Below are 25,019 nucleotides of genomic sequence, written 5' to 3'. Positions count from 1 at the left end.
AGCAGTTTAAAAGTGCTGGTTCCATCATCTCTAGCCTTATGGTTTCTGAAGAGAAGTCTGTCATCCCTACCTTTGCTCCTCTATAATGCTCTTTTTCTTTTCTGACAACATTTACAATTTTCTCTTTATCAGTGGTCTTTAGCAATTTAATTACAATATGCCTTAGTGTGGTTTCCTTGTTTCTTCTATTTAGGGTTTGTTGAACTTCTTGGATTTGTGTGTTTATGTTTTTCATTAAATTTATAAAAAGTTTTGCTATTTCTTTTTTTTTGTTTTTTTTGAGACGAAGTCTCACTCTCTCGCCCAGGCTGGAGTGAAGTGGCACGATCTTGGCTCACTGCAACCTCTGCCTCCCTGGATTCAAGCAGTTCTGCTGCCTTGGCCTCCCGAGTAGCTGGGATTTCAGGCACCTGGCACTATGCTCAGCTAATCTTTGTATTTTCAGGACAGATGGGGTTTCGTCATATTGGCCAGGCTGGTTTTGAACTCCTGACCTCAGGTGATCCACCCGCCTCAGCCTCTCAAAGTGCTAGGATTCCAGGCCTGAGTCACTGTGCCCAGCAATTTTTGCTATTTCTTCCTGTGTGTTTATGTTTTTCATTAAATTTATTAAAAATTTCACTATTTCTTTACATTTTTTTCTCTCCCTTTTTCTTCTCGGATTCTAATTAGATTGCTTGATATTGTCCAGTGGCTCACTGAAGCTCTGTTCACTTTTTTTTTTTTTTGAGACAGAGTCTCGCTGTGTTGCCCAGGCTGGAGTGCAGTGGCATGATCTCAGCTCACTGCAACCTCTGCCTCCCAGGTTCAAGTGATTCTCCTGCCTCAGCCTCCTGAGTAACTGGGACTACAGGCGCGTGCCACCACTCCCAGCTAATTTTTTGTATTTTTAGTAGAGATGGGTTTTTACCGTGTCAGGCTATGTTCACTTTCACCTCGCCATCTGTCTTTCTCTTTGTGCTTCATTTTGGATAGTTTCTATTGCTGTCTTCAAGTTGACTGACCTTTTCTTTTGCAGTGTCTAATCTGTTGTTAACACCATCCAATTTTTTTTTATTTCCACAAGTTCCACTTTGGTCTGTTTTAGGTATCTATTTCTTTCCTCATTATGTTCAAGCTTTCCTTTACATCTTTAAGTTTACTAATAAGATTTATAATACTCATTTTAATTAAATTATTTCTTTTTTTTTAAATCCATCCATCTATCCATCCATCCATCCATCCATCCTTCCTTCCTTCCTTCCATCCATTTATCTGAGATAGGGTCTCACTATACTGCCCAGGCTGGTCTTTCACTCTTGGGCTCAAGCAATCCTACTTTAGCTTCCCAAGTTGCTGGGACTACAGGTACACACCACTATATTTATTTGGCTTATGTGTTTTATTTTTTGGTTTCTTTCTATGCCTGGTAGTTTTTGGTTTTTTTGTTTGTTTGTTTGTTTGTTTTCTGAGATGGAATCTCACTCTGTCGCCCAGGCTGGAGTGCAGTGGCATGATCTCAACTCACTGCAACCTCCACCTCCCAGGTTCAAGTGATTCTCCTGCCTCAGCCTCCTGAGTGGCTGGAATTACAGGTGCGCACCACCACGCCTGGCTAATTTTTGTATTTTTAGTAGAGATGGGGTTTCACCATGTTGGTTAGGCTGGTCTTGAACTCCTGACCTCGTGATCTGCCTGCCTTGGCCTCCCAAAATGCTGGGATTACAGGCATGAGCCACCGTGCCCGGCCATGCCTGGTAGTTTTTGATTGGTGCCAGATATTGTAATTTTTACATTGCTGGGTGCTGAATTTTGTTGTAGCATAGAGTGTTGGATTTTGTTGTAAAATGCAACTAAATTACTTTTGGATTAGTTTGATTCTTCAAAGGCTTCCTTTTAAGCTTTGTTATGGTGGGTCCATAGCATCCTTTATTCTGGTGCTAATTTGGCCCATTTAGGCATGACCATTTTGAGAACCCCAACCAATACCCTGTGTATTATAAGTCTGTCTACTCTGGCTCTTAGGAACACAAACTAGTCCCAGACCTGTGTGAGCCCCAGGCATTGTGCAACCTACTGCATTTTGGGTAGTTCTTCCCCTAGTTTCAGAGAGTCTTCTCCTATGTGTATACAACTCTGCAATCAGACAAAGACTCAAGGGGACCCTGCTCCAGATCTCTGAAGTGCTCGTGCTCATCCTAGCACGTTCTCTCTATGGTTCCTTCTTTGGTACTCAGCCTCATAAATCCTAGCCTCCTTGACCTCCCCAAATTCTGATTTCTGCCTTCTCAATTCAGTGAGACAGCTGGGCTCAGTTTCCATTTTCCCCACCTACACTGCAGCGTGGAAACTGCTTCAAGGCGGTACACTGGGGCAATAACACAGCTCACATTGTCTGTTTCCTTTCTCTCAGGGATCATAGTGCTGCATAATCTGTGTTCCACTGTCTTGAAAACCATAGGTTCTTCTTCTTTTTTCTAGTTTGTTTTCAGCAAAAAAGCAACTTCCATAGTGCTTCAAGGGTAGAAGAAAAATGTTACAAGGCTTTTTTAGATGCTATGCCTATGTGTAACTTTCATGTCTTCATTCACAACCCTATTCCTGTTCACAACCCAAATTAGTAGACTAAGGTATCTGACGCATATTATGTAATCTGAGAGACAGACAGATAGACTGAATAGGAACAAGTAATGAGCTTGATGCTGTGGTAGAGAACATGATGTCTGGACACCTGGGTTCTAGCCCCAGTTCTGTCACCAGCTGGGTGTGTGCTTTTAGTAATTTAACATCATAATGCCTTAGTTTCCTCACCACATATAACAACTATGGAGTAAGACTATGGGCACTTTTCCCACAACACTGTTACTCTCTTTATTTCCTCTAAAATCCATTCCCACCAGCTTACACCTTTTTAGGACAAAGCCGTAACTGGCCAAATTCTTTAGCATGCGTTCTACCCCAGAAGAATCAAACTGAATGAACAAAGCTATGGAATTTTTGCCAAGCCACAATTATAATTAAAATACGATAGCCAAAACACACAAAGCTAGATTATACGCCAACTTCCAAATAAAACCTGTTTCTCTTCTGTACTTTCCACAAGTAGAAACCAAAACCATTCCTTGTTCCTCAAGCCTATTAATTATTCAGATAAATGCTTACTTTCCATTTTTTCTAAAGAATCTGTAGAAAATAATTTTTGTTTTATTATCAATACTAAGAATACCAACTTTTCCCTGCTAATTTCTTATCTTACAGAGTACCTCAATACAGAAAGAATCTCGTTCACTAGATTCATTTCCTTGGGCAATTAAAGAAGAATCTTTTACTGACAAGCCATTTCCTAATTCTGCTTGGGGCAAGGAAGCCACATTGTTAGTAAACAATTTATGTTATTGGTGGTTTCATAGAAATCTTTGCTCAAGCAGATTTTTCACCACATACTTTCCTGTGGTATTCCTACGCCAGCCCTTTACTTCCTCACTCCCACCCTTTCTCTTTCTGTCTCTGTCTGTCTGTCTCTGTCTCTCATAGCTCAGTATTCTTTTCCACACCCAGGGAAGTGACAGAGCACCAAGCTGCAGGGAACAGTGCAGTGAGCAGAATCGCAATCACCCATTACCTGCTGAGATCCAGAAGGCAGACTCTTTACAAGACCCTCAGTGTCGGAGGGGGACTTCCGAGGAGCCTGCTTAACTGGTGACAAACTCTCTGATGTACTGCAGCTGAAGAATTGGCAATTTGAAGAACAAGTGTAAAAAATAATAATAATAAATAGAAACAAAAATATAGAAATGCAAGTGACGGCAAGATGAAGCAACAGATACATAAAAACAAAAGACAGCGTAACAATGGGTATCAAAATGATCACATATTTTATAACTATTTTCTATTCCTGACACTCACTCATTCTTCTAAGTCAATGAACTCATCACTGGGGGAGGCACAGAAACAAATGTGGTACAACCTCTTCGACCCAGTTTACAAAAATCATATTGAGATTCTGGTTACAGTACACATTTATCCTTTTGCTGTTTGTCTTTTCCCCCTGCCATCAACCCTCCTTTGGGATAGAGGTTTAAGGGAACAAGCTCTATGGTACCTTTTAATAGCTTAATGGCAATTCACTTTTGTTACAATCAAAGGCAAACCCCTTCTGAATGTATGTTTTAAATTACAGATATATATCCAGGCAAGTCTTGGCTTATCTTGTTCTCTCCATAGTTTTATTCCCCACCAATACCGCAATCAAATCCCCCCAAAAACCCAGGAAGTCATGAATGAGAAACTAGGGAATGCCACGTCACACAGGCTGAACCTTTTCACGGGGACAGGAGTCTTTAACAACAAGCACTATCGCATAAATGAATCAGGGGAAGTGAATGCCAGGAAGTAAGCCAGCTGGGGTACAGCGTAGGGATTTCCCAATGAGATGTGTCATAAGCACAGCTTAAAGCCTTATGATGTACACTTTTTAAAACTTAGGAGTTTGGGGAGAATCACATTTAAAGCATCATTACTAAGACCAAAGCACACCATGTAGTCTGCAAACTGTTCCTTCTCTGAAATGGGAGACTACATGCTCTGAACCAAAATTGTTTAATTATTCTAAGACATAATCAGTCAGGATCTTACTTATTGATAACACAATACATGTAAGAAAAAAGAAAACTAATGTACACACACACACATATGCAATGGCATTTGACATGAAGAGCACAAATATTCAGATGTGCATAAAAACTCTATGTAACTTGACAACCCAGTTTCATCCGGATGGTTTGCTCAACATGTTTCCAATACAAACATGTGACATATTCGTGGACAAATCATCATAGCTGTTGGGTTAGCTCAGAGCTAGCTGGTTAGTCATTAACAAGGGAGAGGGGCTGAATACGTACACAGGAATATTAACAGCAACGGGCAATGTGATTAGTTACCATGTGTCTAGTGGGAGTGGAAGAGGAGACCCAGCCCTGTTATAGTCCCAATGTGTCTTCTATGTCAGCTTTTCTTAAGAAGTGGAAGATAAGCAGGATCTGATCCCAGCACACCAAGGTAGAAAAGGTAGGGGAGAAGGAAAAAAACCAAAGTAAGAAGAACAGCAGCATTCACAATGCCATGCAGGAGTCTAAGGAACTTGTTCCTGCCCCTCATTAATCCCAAAGCAAGAACTACAAAGACTGGCATGTCACCACCCTGGATTAGTCTCATGTTGAAAACCAATAGTCCAGCTATATTTAATCATAAAACACTCACCATGCAAGGGGGGGCAGATACAGTCAGCAGAATAGAAGCATTCCAAGCAAGTAATATCTGAATTTGAACACTCAAACTTGTTAAAACACAGCACTCCTAAAAACTCTAGATCAGCAGAGCCCATAGATAGAGGTTCCCACCATTCACCAGCAAGAGTTCAGGACATGCAATCCTTTCACATCAGAGTCCCTTCAGGATGGTTAAAGTTAGATCTGTGCACCTGCAACACTGCTCATGCTACATCAACTTGAATCCAGCCTCTGCTCCCAGTCTTACCACATGAGCTCTACATAGCTTATATGGGTTAGCTTTCCAGCTGGGGTGGGGAAAAGAGAAGGTCCTTTAATTAGATACGCACCCTATGCTTAAACGTGTTCCATTTGAGAAGCCATAAACAAAAAATCTATTTTTCTTTATTGCTGATATATTTTGCTATCAACTCATGATCCCATTGTGGGTGATTCTAGCTAAGATTGATCAAAGCAATAAAGATACTTAAGCTTGGAGTAGGGTAGGGGAACTACAAAAAGGAAAATCCCTGCACCATCATCACATTGGACTGGGGGAGGTAGTTTATTAAAACCACTTCCTTTTCTTCTTCTTTCTTTCTTTCTTTTTTTTTTTTTTTAAAGAGACAGGGTCTTGCTCTGTTGCCTAGGCTAGACTCAAACACCAGGGCTCAAGCAATCCTCCCGCCTCAGCCTAAGTAGCTGGGACTACAGGCGCATGCCACTACTTCCAGCTCACTTCTTCTTAATTAGGGTTTTATATTTCCCAACTGGAAAGAACCACCTTGTGAGTTTATTACCAAGGAATTGAAATTAAACTCTTTCAATTTTAAATTGAACTCTTAAATTGGGTAAGTGACTTAAGACTAAGAATACTAATTGCATAGTGCATATATTGAAACACAGAGCACGAACTGCTGAGCAGCTCATCTCACCAAACCTAAGAAGGAAACTGGAACAAAGATTAGAATCATTCCACATTTCATAGCAGGCCCACTGATTTCTGCTTGCCCATGTTAGAACACCTCCAAAGGAGACTGCCTGATTCTGACATGAAAGAAAACAGTAGTTAATTCTTCAAAATCCTTTTTTCATAAAATACATAAGTTTTTATAAACCCTGATTCCCTCCCTCCACCCCTGCCCTAAAAAACAGTGTTTCTTACCCAGTGTAATCCCGTTTAGAGTTTTTCCTTCTATAGAGGACAGCCAGAATCATGCTGATGAGCAGAGTGAGACCTAGGACCACAGCAGTAACTATGCCCACCACTACCCAAACTGGAAACACAGGCAAATTCTCTAGAGAAAAAGAACAAAATAGTTTTTGTTTTGTTTTGTTTTGTTTTGTTTGTTTGTTTTGAGATGGAGTCTCGCTCTGTCGCCCAGGCTGGAGTGCAGCGGCCGGATCTCAGCTCACTGCAAGCTCCGCCTCCCGGGTTTGCGCCATTCTCCTGCCTCAGCCTCCCCAGGCGCCCGCCACCTCGCCCGGCTAGTTTTTTGTATTTTTTAGTAGAGACAGGGTTTCACCGTGTTAGCCACGATGGTCTTGATCTCCTGACCTCGTGATCCGCCCGTCTTGGCCTCCCAAAGTGCTGGGATTACAGGCTTGAGCCACCGCACCCGGCCAAGAACAAAATAGTTTTAAGGTACATTGCTACAGAGAGAAAACATGGAATTTTATTAAATTAACAAGCAAGTATTTTCATTTAGCAGTTACTGTACCCTCTTGTATTATACAAACTATGAGATCCCACTGTCTATCCTATTACTATGTAATTCATGACATGTGAATATTAGATAAGAAAGAATGAACTATGGAACTAAGCATTTCTACACCTACAATCCCTCTCAGTGCTCTAAAGAAAAACTGGAGGTGTGAATTTACCTGGATCTACTCTCTGACAAAGCAGACTTTGTCTCAAAAATGAGACACCAGAACCTGCATTTCCTGTTTGTTCTCAAAATCAAAAGGGAGAAATAACTGTGCTGTTGTTGAAAACTTTCTCCTGGAGAGTATAAAACAGTATGAATCTCCTTCTTTCCCACTGTCCATCACATCCAAACATAATGAATTTGGTCTTTCTTCTGATTAACACTGAAAAATTAATATTCCTGAAATTAGACTAATAGGCTCCAGACGGTAGGAATAAAAACGGAGAATCAGCCACTCTGGGTCAGAATGAGCAACAGTTCCCCAATTCCAAGTGTGTTTGGTAGAGCCACAGGATCACGGCAACAGGGAGCACAACTGTATGGCAAAAATCCTCCCTCCAAACCCACCATGAAATGCAACTCTTGTTCTCCATCCAAACATGAGATAAAGGAGACTGCATTATTACTGCGAAAATACTCGAGGAAGTACCTTTTTCTACGACATAGAGCCTAATGTGTCCAGGCTGGACAACGATGTCAGGAGGGTTTTTGACATCACAAATATAGGTGCCATTGTGTACAAACTGCATATTTTCTATGTTGATTGATGCATCTTTCTTGTCAAGGTCTCCAGCCCAGCTGATTCTGTCTTTAAATGGTGGATAATTCCCAAGGTACACTTGCCCTTGGGAGTAGTGGAAAAACTGCAATTAGAAAAAAGGAACACATGAACTATTCTCAAAGGCAGAATTCCTAAACTCTGTAATGTGCATGCTATGAAAGGTTCTTTTAAAGACTTCATACTGAAAGAAATGCAACATCATACTACAAATCACAAGTTATGGAATCTAAGCCAGACAGAAGTTTAGAGATCATGGGACTCAACTGGGCCAGGTTTCAGTGGAAGAATCAGACTCATACGTCATCTCGAATCCTCTCAGTATTTCACTGATATAATTATTACCACCCATAATTTTATAAAAGACAAAATGGAGACTTAAGAGAAGCCATTTTCCGGCCGGGCGCGGTGGCTCAAGCCTGTAATCCCAGCACTTTGGGAGGCCGAGGCGGGTGGATCACGAGGTCAGGAGATCGAGACCCTCCTGGCTAACACGGTGAAACCCTGTCTCTACTAAAAATACAAAAAACTAGCCGGGCGAGGTGGCGGGCGCCTGTAGTCCCAGCTACTCGGAGGCTGAGGCGAGAGAATGGCGGGAACCCGGGAGGCGGAGCTTGCAGTGAGCCCAGATCGCGCCACTGCACTCCAGCCTGGACAACAGAGTGAGACTCCGTCTCAAAAAAAAAAAAAAAAAAAAAAAAAAAAAAAAAAAAAAAAAAAGAGAAGCCATTTTCCCAAGGTCCCAATGATAGTAATTGGGGACTCAGAGTAAAATTTAGACCCATCTGAGTCTTCAAAGTCAATGTTCTTCCAATAACACCATAATTGAGCCCAGTGATTCCTAAGGCTTCAGAAAGCTTAGTGTTCACTTAGCTTACCACTAAGATACACAAAGGCACAAAGGAAAAGAATCCCAAATATCTCAGATCAGCTAATCTGAGTTTCTCCCTCTTCCTTCTGGTTTCCTATGGAGAAGTCATGGGTGTGTGAAAGGAACAAAGTCCAGATAACACAAGATACTCTTGCTGGCTTGTGAAAGTTCAGCCTTTGACCCCTTTCTCTTTCCACTCCTCACTCTCTCCTCAGTTCTGCTTTCAGCAAAGGAACTGTCTTCTCAAAGTAAACCTTGTCAAATTCAGCACCTGGAAGCAGGGTTAAGGCCCAGTGGGAGGGGATCCATCCTCACACTTGGCTCTAATCCAAGCAGCTATGCTGGAGGCCTGATGTCTGGTTCATGGCCCAGGTGATGGTGGAGCTGGGGATAGAAACCAGCTCTATTAGCAATGCAAACAGAACATTTTCAGAACTGTTTGAGCATGCTGAAAACGCCAGTGCAGACTCATCCATTCCCATGATTTAATGATCATCTGGATTTTCTTAACTCCCAGACCTCTCATCAATAGCGTCCTGTAAGCTCTAGACTCCTCGCCCAACTGCCTACTCACTTTACTACCTCACTGCCCCTCTCCCCCAAGCTTGTCACCTTCTCTTACAAACTTCATCTTCCCGTCTTTGTGTATCCCATGTTCACTGATGGCTACCGTTTCTTTCCCAAACCATAAATCTTTTTTTTTTTTTTTTTTGAGACGGAGTCTCGCTCTTCCACCCAGGCTGGAGTGCAGTGGCCGGATCTCAGCTCACTGCAAGCTCCGCCTCCCGGGTTCACGCCATTCTCCTGCCTCAGCCTCCCGAGTAGCTGGGACTACAGGCGCCCGCCTCGTCGCCCGGCTAGTTTTTTGTATTTTTTTAAGTAGAGACAGGGTTTCACCGTATTAGCCAGGATGGTCTCGATCTCCTGACCTTGTGATCCGCCCGTCTCGGCCTCCCAAAGTGCTGGGATTACAGGGTTGAGCCACCGCGCCCGGCCTCCCAAACCATAAATCTTAAAGTAATCCTTGATTCTCTTTCTTCCCATCCAGTTAATCCCCCAATATTGTCAATTTGTCTCATTAGTTTCTCTCAGTTCTCTCTTCTCTCTATTCAGTTCCCAATGACAATATCTGTTTTTATGCTTTCATTATCTTGGGCTATGGCCTCTTAACTGGTATGTCTAACTCATCATCTTTCACAATGTCTAAATGATCACTGATAAAGAGTAATGGTTATTATTATAACATTTAGCAAATATTTACCCTGCAATTCATATGATCTAAATGCTTGTTAAGAACCCTGAAGGGTCTGAGATTTTACCCTACTTACAAGCTAACAAAGTTACTTGGCCACATGTTCATACATGCTGACAGAAGACACAGACTCCTGTGAAATCTTCACTCCCATGAAGAAGACTCAGAAACAAAGAACCTTATGAGCAGAAAGCATGTGTTTGTTCCCCTTGCCCCCCAAGTCCCACAGCCATGACATGGAGGGGCTCACATGGATGTTGTGCAGGCAGAGGGATTACATCACAGCGCAGTAACCCCAAGCTCAGGGAACACAAATCTCTTACAAGGGGCAGAAGACATGTCTGACTTTAGCCCTGAAAGGAGACACTACCTTCACTATACTCAAGAATAAACAAACCTGTCCTCTGCTCCAGAGGGAAATATCATCTCTGCTTTCCAAGGCTAGTTACTGCACAAAAAAAGTCCAGAACAAAGGCAGCCAGTGCCTTTGCTAGCAAGGTGTGCAAAAAAGTGGAAGACCCACGGAAAACTGTCTCCCAACAACTCTCCAACCCTCACAACCACCCTGCAAGGTGAGATTCACCTACCTGGTATTTCATCAATAGGGAATGTGAGGCTCAGGAAACCTTGGTTACTTTCCCAAAGTCACAAGTTTTAGAGATGGAATTCAAACTCAGCTTTGATTTCAAAGCTTATGCTATTTTCAATGTTTAATGCCTCTCGGATGAGGATCATGTCTTATCTGTTCAAAGTCCTTCACTCTCTCTTCTTCACCAGAAAAATGAACCATAAACTCTCAGCTTTGCAAACGAATCCTTCCATCATCAGCTCTCTGCCTTCCCTTCCCACAACATCTCCACATATTCCCTGCCTTACATTTGTGAACCGCGGGGATGAGCTACATGATGCTGTTTCCCAGCACTGGGTCTAAGATAGCTCCCTCAGTCAGGCTCCCTCATTGACTGGGGGCCATTTGAAGGCAGGGGATAAGTTGTATTTATCTCTGTACTCCTTAGCACTTTGCACACAGCCGGAACTACATAGTTTGCTGAACCAAACTGAGGAATAATGCCTTGGTCAAACCTTTGAGAGATGGTAAATAAAACAGTGAAAAATTCACAGAAAAGACTATAATCATTATCAATCAATATTTTTAAAGTACAAGCCATGGTGCTAAAGCTATGAGGTATACAAAAGATGTAAGATAGGCATGTCCTCTTAAAACACCCATATTCAGGATGAAGAAGAGGAAAACTGTCACATTAAGGGATCTGTTTTACAGGAATGGCCCAGATAAGGGTAGTGAGTTTTAAGGGCTAAAAGGTTTTTTTAAAAAAAGAGGCATTATTATGGAGGAGACAGAAGGTAGAAATGGGGTACAGCTTAAATGGCAAGTGTTCATAAGTAGGAAAACAAAGCACAGAGCATTTTTACTAAACTGGAAGTGATGCCGTAAGACAATACAAGCATGGCTAAAGTGGTAGGCTGGGCCAAACTGTAATGAGCTTTTAATTCCAGACAAATGTTGTCAGCAATAGGTATCTAAGTTTCTGACAACCTGCAGTGAAAAGGTGAAAGAACTGTTATAAGACTACGCACCTGCTGGCGTATGAGGGTTGGATTGAAAGATGAAAACACAGAAGCAGAAGAATAACAAGGGGTTACTGCACGAGACCAGGCACATAGTTAACATTGCTCAATAGACAGCAGAGACACAGGAAGGCTGACAAAAAGCTAGATGCCAGAAACAAAGTAGGAAGAACCAGCAAAGGTTCTTATTTCTTGGGGACAGAAGGGAAGTGGTAAGGGACAGGGAACGAAAGGACAGAAAACACAAAACAAAACAAAAATTGATCACAAAACTCAACTCTAGATGAACACAAGTACACACTCCCCCCCAAAAAAAAGCAAAGAAGGGAAACAGAAGGGAGAAAAAATGAGTTTCGTTTCAGATATGTGGATCCCGAGGCCATGGGCCAAAAAAGTCATCTACAGTATGGCTTTTGAACATACCGGGTTTGAATATACTTTTCCTGTAAAACCTACAAAAACAAAAAAGCAACCCACTCGTCTTATTAAATGTGTCCTGACGTTTTGGAATTAAAGGATCCTATGTCAATAACTGAACATGCTGGGATTAACTGCAATCAGACTCGTGTGTAAGTATAAATTGATTAGCTAAAAATATTAATCAGAATTACAGCATGTTCTGAACAGTAAGTCTGAGTTATGTAAACCTTCATGGACCCACATGACCAGACTGTTTCCAGCATAAATGGAACTGTTCTTTAAAAGAAAGTTATTACCTCTGGGTGTCTTCCTGATGACTGCTTCATTTTCTATGGACTTAAATAATGGCCCTCACACCGACTCCTGCAGAAGACTTCAGTGGGAAATCTTTAAATGTTTAAATAGTTCTTTGGATTCTCTTGAGTAAACTTATGTGTTTAATCTTGCCTCTATGGGAACATTAGTGTATGTTCTACACTGATGCCATATTTATGTGAAGCAGAGAATGCCTCTGTATGTCTTCCCATGCTATCTGTATGGATTTCTGTGCTCACCATTATGGCTACTGTAAGGGAAGGCCTCTCTTATAAAGACCTCTAGACTATGCATTCTCCATAGGGCAGATTCTCCCCCAAGGGAGCAAACACTTGCTCTTGGGTAGGAAGCTTTGAGAAAATCTTACTCTTTTATATGTAAAACAGATACAGAAGATATCTACCATATTAAAATTTCATGGAAGGGGGCAGAGATTAAGAAAAAATGTCAAAAGGCCCCTTTTAAAAATAAATTATAAAAAATACTGAGAAGCACTGCCTTAAGTAATCCCTAAAACCTATGAGGCAGTAAATATTATTAGCAGAGTTTTCTACCTGAGAGAGAAATACTATATAAGGGAAATCATACTGTATTGAACTTTCAACAATTCTAACCTGTGTGGTGTGGCCACGGGTGAATCACCTTGAGTCAGTGTCTCCCATCCTCCCCACCCTGTCTTCCACATAGAGCTGTGAGGAGTAAATGGCATAGGCATATGACGGGCCCAGCATCTAGGTGGTGATCAACAAATGTAACTCACCATTCAGAAGAAGAATTGGGTATTCTTTTTTTTTTTTTTTTGAGACAGAGTCTCGCTCTGTCACTCAGGCTGGAGTGCAGTGGCGCGATCTCCACTCACTGCAAGCTCTGCCTCCCGGGTTCACGCCATTCTCCTGCCTCAGTCTCCCGTGTAGCTGGGACTACAGGCGCCTGCCACATTTTTGTATTTTTAGTAGAGCTGGGGTTTCACTGTGTTAGCCAGGATGGTCTTGATCTCCTGACCTCGTGATCCGCCCGTCTCAGCCTCCCAAACTGCTGGGATTACAGGCGGGAGCCACCGCGCCCAGCTGGGTATTCTTAATGATAGATGACAGACTGTCCTTGCTGAGTACTGACAACCTGAAAAGTGCAACAGTACTAAAATATGTGCGAATATTTGAAGGGCATTCAACATGCTGGGAGAGCAACAGTAACAACAAATTGTGTATATTAGTAACTCAAGAGCTAGACACTTTCCTGAGCACTTGTCTTGTATAATCTTACTTTATCCTCCTAACACCCTTGTGTGGGAGGTTTTATCATCTCCATTTTACAGACCAGAACCAGGATAGTCAGTTCATGTTTAATAAACACCCACTGCATAACCAGCACTCCACTTGTTACTAACTAACCTTTTTTTTCAACCCTCTGGTGCTGTATTTCTGTTACATTCTTCATCTTACTCCAAAGTCATCTATATATCAACCTTCCTCCTAATCATCTCTGGGTGACAGCAAGGATTGTTTTAGACATTTTTGAAGGCCCTACATAACCCACTACATAGTAAGCTCCTAATCAATATTGCTAAATCAGATGGACTATACGCTAAATTAAAAAAAAAAAATCAACTCAGAAGGTACATACACATATATATATATATAATTTGGTAATACATAAAATAAATATCAATAAAAATGGGGCAATGAAAGATGAAAAGATGCAGGATAAATCCTGATTAGAGTCAATTAAGATCAATTTCAGAATAGGATTTGATGGTGGAGAGGAACTGAGCAAAGACGAGGAAACCAGCTGCATTTAAGACACGCTGAACTTATTTTATCCTGAAGCAAGAGAAGGGCCTTGAAGTCTATAATAGATAATAAATACACTCATTTTAGAAATGAACCATCAGAAAAACGGATCACTAATTATACAGCAGTAAAGAAACCTGTGAGGTAGGAGTTGCCAAGAGCAGTCAAGCATTCTTACCGACACAGTAGTGTCAGCCCCCTCTGGCTGGAAGCTCCACGTGACTGAGGTCAACCCGCCAGTCTTATTAGTAGACTTGAACTTGCAGGTCAGCTTCCCTTGTGTACCATTTGCCACGAAGATTTCTTTTGGTGTATACACTTCCAAGGCTGATACTCCAGCTGTCACTGAAAAGAGAGGAATAAGGGTAGTTAAAAGTAGGACTTAGCATGAATACCACTGCACATTTTTGCCAGACAAGAAAAGATACAGCAAAGTTACTAGATATATACAGTAATTCACTGCTATTACATATTTCTGGCAGAATATTCTATAGCTAAGTTCAATCAGAATAGTACCATAAACAGAATAACTGCTGATGGTTTAGGTTTATATTGCTTTTTAGTTAAGATATGTTTATTAGTTTGGCTATATTGAATATTTATTTAACTAATAGACTTTTTAAAAGAGCAGTTTTAGGTTTACAGAAACATTGAATGGAAGGTAGAATTCTCATATTCCCTCACTCCCCCATGGCCATCCTGTTTCTCCTATTATTAACATCTGGCATTAGTGCTATACATTTGTTTTAATTGAAAAGCCAATATGGTTACATATCATTGTTAACCAAAGTCCATAGTTTACATTAGGATTTGTGTTAGTGTTGTAGATCCTATGGATTTTGACAAAGGTGTGTAGTGACGTCTCCACCATTACAGTATCATATAGAATAGTTTCACTCCCTAAGCATCTCCTGTGCTACACCTGTTTATTCCTGCCCTCCTTTCCCCCACATCCCTGGCAAACACTGACCTTATACTGTCTCTATAGGTTTGCCTTTTCTAGAATGTTATCTAGTTAAAATCATGCAGCATGTAGCCTTTTAAGGTTGGCTTCTTTCAGTTAGTAATATGCATTTAACTTTCTTCCATGTCTTTTTGTGGCATAATATCTCATTTCTTTTCATTGCTGAATAATATACAAATTGTATGGATGTACCACAGTTTATTCATTCACCTTCTGAAGGACTTCTTGGTGGCTTACCTGATGGTCTATTTTTAATGATGTGATGGGCGTATTTTTACTCCTTTAAGTAGTTCTGATGTGTATCTATTATGCAATTGTTATCACACTGACCTCTTCCCATCATCCATGTGTAATGCAATTAAAACTATCCTAAGATATAACTTCATTTTAAAGCCACATTTATTATTTAACTGATCCTTTTCTTATAAAGAACTTAAGGAAGAAAAATGCTTATTTTGGTTTTGTTAGTGAAACCATACCTACCATAAGATTTCACTGTGCTAGGTAAGTAAACAGCTGATTACACCGTATATCACATTTTCATTTTACCCATCAAGTTTTGTCAGTTAGCCTGAGCCCAGGAAATAGTAATTAAAATGTATCTACCACTTGGAATATAAAAATGGCTCTTTTTTCAAGATCTGCAATCACAGGCAACTGCAGGAATTGTTAAGGATTGTTGCTAAAAGTATTTGCCAAATTGTTAAAGATCGCTAACTTGAACATGCTGCTATAAAAGCAATGCTTTCACAGATAAAATGAAAGTCAGAAAAAGAAAAAACTTATTTGGCCTAAAATTGGTAACTTAAAAATATCCATCTTCGATATTTTTTAAAGAAATAGTTTGGAATAAATATCTGCAGTGTTGCAATTATTCTTAGAATGTAACAGATGGGCAGAATAAGGAAGAGTATTGTCAGCCAGGACTGATGGTCATTTTCAGAATTTTTTCTCCTTGAAGACTTAACTGACTCTCAGCCAAGGAGAACAAGAGTACTCCCCCATTCCTCCCAACCATCTTGCAAATGTTTATTCTCAGGACACAATGGGCACTTTTGGCTATTCTTTTAAATAAACTGAGAGCCATACTGCATCAAGCAGATTTTTTTTTCTGCTAAAGAGGGTGGATTATTATTACAGGGAACAACAGATTATTATTTGTGGTCCAAACCTCAAAACAAGCATTTCTTTCAGAGGAGATGCAAACAAAAGAGTTCCTTGCTATTGTGGGTAGGCAGAAAAGTAGCCCCAGGGCACTTGAGTTCAAAATGAAGGACAAAGCACAAGACTAGACTAGTGGACCAGCTTATTCCAGGAAGCAGCACTGGCTTGCAACCCTTATTCACTCTGTGTTATTTTGACTAGTTTTCTCCATGGTGATGAGTACTGGAAAGCCAGTCTCTAAAGTCTATAAATAAGGTTTCTTAAGGATTTTCTCTTTCTTTCTTTTTTTTTCTTTTCCCAAGTCTCAATCTTGTGACCCAGGCTGGCATGCAGTGGCACAACCTCCGCCTCCTGGGTTCAAGTAATTCTCCTGTCTCAGCCTCCTGAGTAGCTGGGATTACAGACACCTGCCACCATGCCCGGCTGATTTTTGTATTTTTAGTAGAGACGGGGTTTCACCATGTTGGCCAGGCTGGTCTCGAACTCCTGACCTCAGGTGATTTACCGGCCTCGGCCTCGCAAAGTGCTGGGATTATAGGCGTGAGCCCCTGCACCTGGCCTTCTCAAGGATTTTCTTAAACCAGATCCCTTCCTCAAGGCCTGGTTGCAAGAGTTGTCATCCTGAAATATTATTTAAAGATGGAATTAGACCACGCGTCCAAGTTTACAGTCACAGAATTTTGAGCAAAAAGACTAACCAAATTCCCAAACGGATTTTAGGCGTCTATTTTAAGACAAAGATTTCGTTACACCAAAGTTAGTTAATAAACAGGTGACTTTTATAAAAACACACAACACTCTTTGGCTAATTTGAACGTGTAGCTCTTAGCCAGGATTATGAAATCCAAAGCTAGCCTATCAGCTAGCTCAAGAAAAAGAAAATGACTCCACACACTGAGAAATTAGCTTCCTTCCATCCCTGGCTATCTACGCTTTTCTCTAATACTACTCTTGTCATCATTTTTGGAGATTTCATCAGTCGTAAGATAAACTTTCTAAAACCTTAGTCTCTTTCTCTTCTCCAACAATCTGGGTAAGATCAGGCCTACCCCAGCCACTCATTTCTATGGTCATACCTGTTCAATCAAATTTAGCCTAAAGCTGCCTCCTTACATATTTTAAGTTCAGCATAAGGGTTTTTCTGTACACTGAACTATAACAAGCATAGGTGTGAACAGGCCGTAGCCAATCACCTTGTGCCAATCACCGAGTTGTGGCCAATCAAATGTAGCCAACTGTTCAAATTGTGTTCAAATAAGGCAAATGCCAAGCTATAATCAATGCAGCTGTTTCTGTACCTCACTCCTGTTTTCTGTACATCACTTTCATTTTTCTGTACATAAATCTTCTTCCACCACATGGCTGTGCTGGCATCTCTGAGACTACCTTGGCTCAGAAGGCTGCCCATTTCGCAATTCATTCATTGTTCAATTAAACTCCTTTAAATTTAAATTCAGCTGAAGTTTTTATTTTATCATACCCTAAACCAGGGCTTCTCAACCTCAGCACTACTGACATGCCTTGTAGGATGTTGAGCAGCACCCTGGCCTCTACCAGATGACAGCAGTATCTCCTCTGCCTCCAGTTATGACAAGCAAAAACGTCTCCAGACATTGCAAATGCCTCCTCAGAGGCGAAACCCCCCCGGCTGAGAATCACTAGCTCTAGACCCTATCATCAGTACCTGCACCCACTCCAGAAGCACAGTTTCAGGCTTCTCTACTCCCTAACTGACCACCTCTTAGCTTTCCAATATCCTCCAAAACCCTGAGTTCATTGATCCCTAAGCTGTATCAAAAACTAAAACCCCAGCATGTCTTCATTTGCTTTACTCAGATTAAACCCCACAAGCCACCATTATACTCACAGCCTAGAATACACAATCAGCTTTCTTGCCTCTCCCTTCAGGGTCTTCACCTGGCCAAACATCTATCCTGGTTAAATTCAATTCTTTACCCACTGTGCATCTCCACCAGGGTGGCTGACCACAGCTGGACAAAAGCACACAATCCCACTGACTATTTTCGCCTTAAACTTAGGGTCACTAATCTCAAAGGGACTCAATGCTGTCTGGCAATCCATCCACATTGCCCTAATCCATCTGCTTTCTAGTTCCCTAGAGAACTATTTTAAACCTTCCTCTCTAATCTCAAATTTCCACTTCCTCTGGTTTCTCACTCCCAGCTAATGACTGAGCTGCTTATTTCATTGAGAAAACAGAAGCAATGAGAAGAGAACCTCCCTATGTCCAGATACCATAGCTACCCACCTCCCTGCATCTGTGCCCATTCTGCTTTCCTTGCACTCCTATGAAGAAAGTGTCTGTCTGCATTCCTCTCCAGGATGAACCTCTCTACTGCACACTGCATCTCATCTCTTGCCTACCTAAGGACATTCATTGATTCAGCAATTCTCCCTCTTCTGAATTTTTCACTCACTACTGAATTACTACCAGCAGCAATATAAACACACATATTTATATTTATATCCCAGGTTTAGAGAAAAAAATCTTGACCCTGCATCTCCCTGCAGCTCTGGCCCCTTTGTCCTCCTTTATTTTACCAATCTTGAAAGAACTGTCTGTACACAGTGTCCAATTTCTCTCCTCCTCTGTTCTCTTGAATAAATCCAATTTAGGCTTTCATCTCCGTTACTCCATAGAAACTGTTTTTTGTTAAGGAATGCAATGACCTCTATGATTAATTCTCAAATCTTGTCTTATTGCCCTTTCTGAAACCTCTGACAGATACTCCCTCCTAAAACTTTTTGTTTTGTTTTTGAACAGTTTAGCCTTTGGAATGCCTCTCCTCCCTCTTGATTCTCTTATCTCATTGACTGCTCGTTCCCTGGTTCTCCTGACCTCTATATGATTAAGAGCCCACATCATTTCTCTGACTGCTTGTCTATTTAACATTCCTTCTCTTGATGACCTCATCCAGTTTCAAATGCTCCCAAATGCTGATGACACCTGTATACATACACACACACACACACACACACACACACACACACACAGCCCATTCAACTTTGCTTGGATATAACTGGCATCATCTCAAATTTAATATGTCCAAATTAAACTCCTGATTCCCAACCCCCAAACTTCCTTTTCATGGGCTTCTCCAAATCAGTGAATGGCAACACTGGTTTTCTAGTGGCTGAGACCAAAACCCTGAACTAGTTTGTGACTCCTCTCATTTGCACAACTTTCCTCCAAGCCGTCAGCTACACAAGTCATCTCTACTTAGAAACCTATCTAGAAACTGCTCTCTGCCTCATTTAGTGTCACCATCTTGGTCCAAGTCACTGTCATCTTTCACCTGGATTAAGTATTGATAGCTTCCTAATTGGTGTCTGCCTCCTCCAGCCTTCCTCACTTCACAGCAACTAGTCCACAGAGAGGCCAAAGAGATCTCGTTAAAATTCAGGTCGCGGCTGGGCGCGGTGGCTCAAGCCTGTAATCCCAGCACTTTGGGAGGCCGAGACAGGCGGATCACGAGGTCAGGAGATCGAGACCATCCTGGCTAACACGGTGAAACCCCGTCTCTACTAAAAAATACAAAAAACTAGCCGGGCGAGGTGGCGGGCGCCTGTAGTCCCAGCTACTCGGGAGGCTGAGGCAGGAGAATGGCGTAAACCCGGGAGGCGGAGCTTGCAGTGAGCTGAGATCCGGCCACTGCACTCCCGCCTGGGCCACAGAGCAAGACTCCGTCTCAAAAAATAATAATAAAAAATAAAAATAAAAATAAAATTCAGGTTGGATCATATCACTCTTCTACTGAAAATCCTCTAAGGGTATCCCATCAGCCGGATCAGGCCAGTCCTCATGGGGCCCACAAAGTCCTACATGAGCTAACTCCTGACTACCTCTCGGACCTCACTGCCTACCCTGACCCCCCTCAAATATGTTGCAGCAGCCACCCTGGTCACCATGTTTTTCCTCTGCCTACGGTGAGTGTACCCCAGACAGAGAATGCTATGGACAAAGAGATCAAAGGTATCCTAGGAAATCACGACGCATGGCCAACTGTGTCAAATGCTGAGAGCTGGGTGCTCTATGTAGCTGACGGTAGGGAGAAATTTCAGTGAAGATCCTTGCTTAAAACTACACATGGTTTCCTTGCACACAGCATCTAAAATTCAAATCAACTTTTGCCAAGCACAGAGCAGCAGTTTCTGACCAACTACGACGAGCACGAATGGCATCTTGTTAGATACTGTTCTCCTGTGTGGCTCAAGAGAGAAACGAGGCCGGGCGCGGTGGCTCAAGCCTGTAATCCCAGCACTTTGGGAGGCCGAGTCGGGTGGATCACGAGGTCAGGAGATCGAGACCATCCTGGCTAACACGGTGAAACCCCGTCTCTACTAAAAAATACAAAAAACTAGCCGGGCGAGGTGGTGGGCGCCTGTAGTCCCAGCTGCTCGGGAGGCTGAGGCAGGAGAATGGCGTGAACCCGGGAGGCGGAGCTTGCAGTGAGCCGAGATCCGGCCACAGCACTCCAGCCTGGGCGACAGAGCGAGACTCCGTCTCAAAAAAAAAAAAAAGAGAGAGAAACGAAATCACAGGTTACGCTCTCAGGCTGTATTCCACGCAGTCCGAGCAAGGGATGTGCTCACTGGTTTCTTAAACAATTGGGAATGGTTTGCTTTGTCCATTCCCCTGCCTTTTTTTTAAATGACTAGGAGTATTATGGGAATACATAGTAAAATTATTGTTGAATTCAGACAGCTCATCCGCAGAGTCATAAAAGAGAGTTTTTAGGAGCTAGTTAAAATGGCTAAAAATGCAAATGTAAAGACCATTGAGATATACAGAAACTATTGTTCTAATCTATATTCCATGTCACTAAAGACTAGAATCTCAATCTGAATAAGAGATTAAATAGGTTTCTTTGAGGCCGAAGATTTATAATTACGGCATAGTGGCAAAAATGGCTGTGAAACGTATTACTACATTTGGTTCAAGCTTTGGTTCAAAAACTCATAGATGGATTTTAAAAAGCCTGTTGATTCCTGAATAAAATTGCTTTGGGAATAAAAACACAGAAATGAAATAAAATAAAATAAAATAGATTAAATGATATACAAACGTTTTCATATCCTGCCAACTTTGGATTCTGAGCTCCACATAAACTTGCATACAAACATCAACACAGAAATGAGAGCTGCTGCGCTTACTTTCTCTCTGGGGAACGGTTCTATAAGGAGCAGAGAATCCCGCTGAGTTATGCTAGAGTTTAAAGGGCAAGAATATAAACAAATAAAATCCAAATAACCCTTCTCTTAGAGTACTCTGGGGAATAAGCTTTCTAAAAGGTACTGCGTTGCTCAGAGGTATCATTTAGCAATGAAGTAAATGATATACTGACCCTCAAAATAGGAGATCAATTCAAATGAAAAAAGCCCACGAAGTCATTTGACAAGTAATCAAAAAGTCTGTGGAATCATCTGACTAGAGGTCATTTTTACAATAATCAAAGGATATTCAAAATGTAATATTCTTACAGTTTGGATGGAGAACCAGAACATTTCAGAAAGAAAAAAAAAAGTAAAGATGGAAAACAAAACAATATCCATCACAATAACAAAGAAAAAGGCAAATTCAAGAATGGTTCACCTAACAGGCTATTTCCTGACATGACTGACCTATTTCAATATTCTGAATTACTGAAACAACAGTGTAAATAATGTCTCCCAACTACATGCCAAGATGATCTTACTCCAAGTAAATTCAAACTCTCATACCATACAATCATTTGAAATACACTGTGGCAGCATTATTAGGAACAAATAAACACGTTCACAGCAGGAAACACAGGCAAACTGAAGCTGTTACTGGTTGAAGCAATTCCATGTCATGTTACTACTGGGTCCATTTATAGCATACCGGTTTGTAAAAAACTTTATCTTTTTTTTTTTTTGAGAAAAGAGTCTTGCTCTGTTCAGGCTGGAGTGCAGTGGAGCAATCTCAACTCACTGTAACCTCTGCCTCCTGGGTTCAAATGATTCTCTGGCCTCAACCTCCTGAGTAGCTGGGACTACAGGTGCGCACCACCACACCTAGCTCATTTTTCTATTTTTTTAAGTAGAGACGGGGTTTCACCATGTTGGTCAGGCTGGTCTTGAACTCCTGACCTCAAGTGATCCACCCACCTTGGCCTCCCAAAGTGCTGGGATTAAAGGTATAAGCCACCTCACCCGGCCCCTAGAAACCTTATCTTTTTAACACACCGCGTTAAGGTTTTCCTTGTAATTGAAAAAGGCTTTTGTTTTGAATTTTTTTAAGCACTCTGATGTTACCAGTATAAACTCCTGCTTAAAAGAGTACAATCAAGCAATCTATTTAAACAGCGTTCTGACCTATCTCTTGTTCTCTGTTGGTACACAACAAGAGTCTGATATTGTAATATCTCCTAGTAAGCAAAAATATGACCTTTTAAAACATACTAAGAGACAGGAACAAAAGAAAATACTAAATACAAATTCAGGGTAGTAGTTACAACTGGAACAGGGTGGAGGAGGCAGGAAGTGAAAGGTACACACTATTGGTAATGTTTTATTTCCTAGGCTGGTCATGAGTACATGGGTGCTCATTTTAATACTGATAGTGTAAACTGTACACACATACACTCTTTGTATATATTTTACTTTTTACAATAAAAATTCTATAAAAGAGAGAGACAGGAAGACATTAGTAAAGCAATAAAAGATTTACTTTTTAAGTTTCAGAATGCTCCAGTGAAAATTCCACACGATTCCCTCACAGTGTCTACTGTGACTTCTACAATCAGGCTGGATAAAGTAAAGCTGACTCAACGACGTGTGCTGTGGAGATAACGCATGCACAGAGCTGCCTTGCTGCCACTGTGGGGTCAGACTCACATCTCTCCTGGGAACAGGGCCACCCTGCAGCTCAAGTGGGATCTTTCCTCCCGCGAATCAGGGCTGCTATTGTAGACCTCTCTCGGCTGGATGGCAAAAAGTAGGGGAGGGCTGCAAAAGTATACCCCATTCAACAAGCCCTAAGTATTAATAAACTAAGCTTTTCATTAGTCAGGAACACACTCTTCTGCACTCTTTGTATCAAGTTATGCTTCAGGCCTTAATCTCAAGGGACTTCCTCCTAGCGTCTGCCCCACACTCCCCACCCTGTGCTCCCAGGCATCCTGTCCTTTCCTTGTCAATGCTCTCCTCACACCCCACTTAAATGACGGGCTGTCTGCACCCCTCAGAGGGCAAAGGGCTGTGTCTACCTTGTTGACCATTATATCCTCATTACCTGACAAATGCCTAGCCCTTTCACAATGTGTTCAACAAACATTTGTTTGAATGTCAGGAAAAATGAATGAATCTATAAAGAATACAATATATCAAACTAAACTCAGACAAGCTCAGCCATAAAAATCAACTTGCTCTACAACAAATGGCTTCAGCATAATGGCCAACATAAAAAGTGTCTGAGGAGATGATTTGGGCTCAACTTTGAACGCTGACACTACCTTGGAGGATGCTTAGATATGTTTCCTCCAAGAATCATCTTTCTGTGTGAGAGAATCATCCCAAAGGAGACTCACCTTTTGAAACATTTGATTACAAAAAAACAAACAAAAAAAATCCAGCCAGACAAGGTGGCTCACACCTGAAATCCCAGCATTTTGGGAGGTGGAGGCAGGAGGGTGGTTTGAGCCCTGGAGTTCAAGACCAGCCCTCGTCTTTACAAAAAAATATTAGCTGGGCATAGTGGCTCAAACCTGTAATCTCATGATCTCAGCTACTCAGGGGGCTGAGATAGGGAGGATTGCCTGGGCCTGGGAGGTGGAGGCTGCAGTGAGGTGTGATTGTGCCACTACACTCCAGCCTGTGTGACAGAGTGAGACTGTCCAAAACAAAACAAAACAAAACAAACAAACAAAAAAACCATGTACTTTTACTAACACACAAGATTACCAAATCCCTCTCAGAGTCAATTCCTTCCGCTCATGATCGATGTCCAGCTGGCCACATATCTATCCTTAAGCTTTTTTGTACCAACAAAGATCTTTCTGTTCCTCAAATGAGAAATGCTCAAAGGGTCCTGAATCAGGCCAGTCATTGAAGTAATCACTTGACTTTTTAAAGCCCTGAGATTTCTTCTTGCCCTCCTCTATATATGTACTGTTCATCTCTCTCTCCTGCAAATGGTCTCCTTTCTTCAATCAACCATTCATTATTTCAAACACACACTGAGACTCAGCCTCTACTCGAATGTACTGACAGTCTAGTGGAGACAAATAAACAAACATCTACAGTGCGGCTGCAGAAGCACCGTGCATGGCCGCTGGGATGCACAAAGTGCATTAGGAGATTTTCCACAGCGCAGGGCTTCCATTAAACACTAAAGGCTCAAAACACGAAGCAGCCAACACAAATGCCCCAGTTGCACTTAGCTTGAATTGTATCATCTGCATAAAGCATCCAAACATTTCTCAGTTCTTAGCAAGCAGATGAAAATAAGGAACTTTTGGTAGGAACAATCAGATTTTACCTCTGCTAGAGTACAGTGGACTAAAATGCTTAACATAAAGAACATGTTGAAAGCTCTGGAGGCATAGCTGATAGATAGGAAAATAACACTCTCACATATTGCACACTTCCCAGGTGCTGAAATGGCATATTAAAAATGCTCTTCAGGAAAAAGACCACTGTACCTTAAATCTGCCTTTCTGAGCTCTCAAATCTTATCCGGTTTATAGTATGTTTGAAGATATATGAACCAAAATTTAACTGAAACCAGAAAAGGCCAATACAATTATTACTACAAGGACAGAACAAGAGATTGGAAAGAATACACCTATGGTTGATGGCAATAAGAGTATATTCCTCTCCTCCAAAACACAGCAAACTTTTTTAAAAATTTAAAAATACTGCCTACTGAAAAATA

At 41.5% G+C, this 25,019-nt stretch overlaps 1 protein-coding gene across 4 annotated transcripts in view; it reads right to left on the bottom strand.

The window, feature by feature from the left end:
* MPZL1 (myelin protein zero like 1) overlaps nt 1–25,019 on the bottom strand; it is a 66,880-nt gene that overhangs the window by 10,919 nt on the left and 30,942 nt on the right. The window contains exons 2-7 of one of the 4 annotated variants that reach the window (XR_004434347.1): nt 14,153–14,319; nt 7,608–7,821; nt 6,412–6,544; nt 5,239–6,293; nt 4,920–5,018; nt 3,602–3,704 (exon numbers count right to left, since the gene is read on the bottom strand). Coding sequence is in view for 2 of the 4 variants with exons in the window: in XM_033199797.1 (XP_033055688.1) it covers nt 3,602–3,704; nt 6,412–6,544; nt 7,608–7,821; nt 14,153–14,319 (617 nt within the window). In the remaining 2 variants the exon portion in view is untranslated. Of the gene's footprint in view, nt 1–3,601; nt 3,705–4,919; nt 6,294–6,411; nt 6,545–7,607; nt 7,822–14,152; nt 14,320–25,019 lie in introns of all 4 variants that reach the window. The other 3 variants (XR_004434346.1, XM_033199797.1, XM_033199798.1) reach the window with 3 other exon arrangements.

This window comes from Trachypithecus francoisi, unplaced genomic scaffold (genome assembly GCF_009764315.1).
Source record: "Trachypithecus francoisi isolate TF-2019V2 unplaced genomic scaffold, Tfra_2.0 Lachesis_group5, whole genome shotgun sequence".
In the NCBI taxonomy this organism is placed as follows: Eukaryota; Metazoa; Chordata; class Mammalia; order Primates; family Cercopithecidae; genus Trachypithecus; species Trachypithecus francoisi.
The sequence above is the reverse complement of the archived record's forward strand: the minus strand, read 5'-3'. Positions and strand labels throughout refer to the sequence as shown.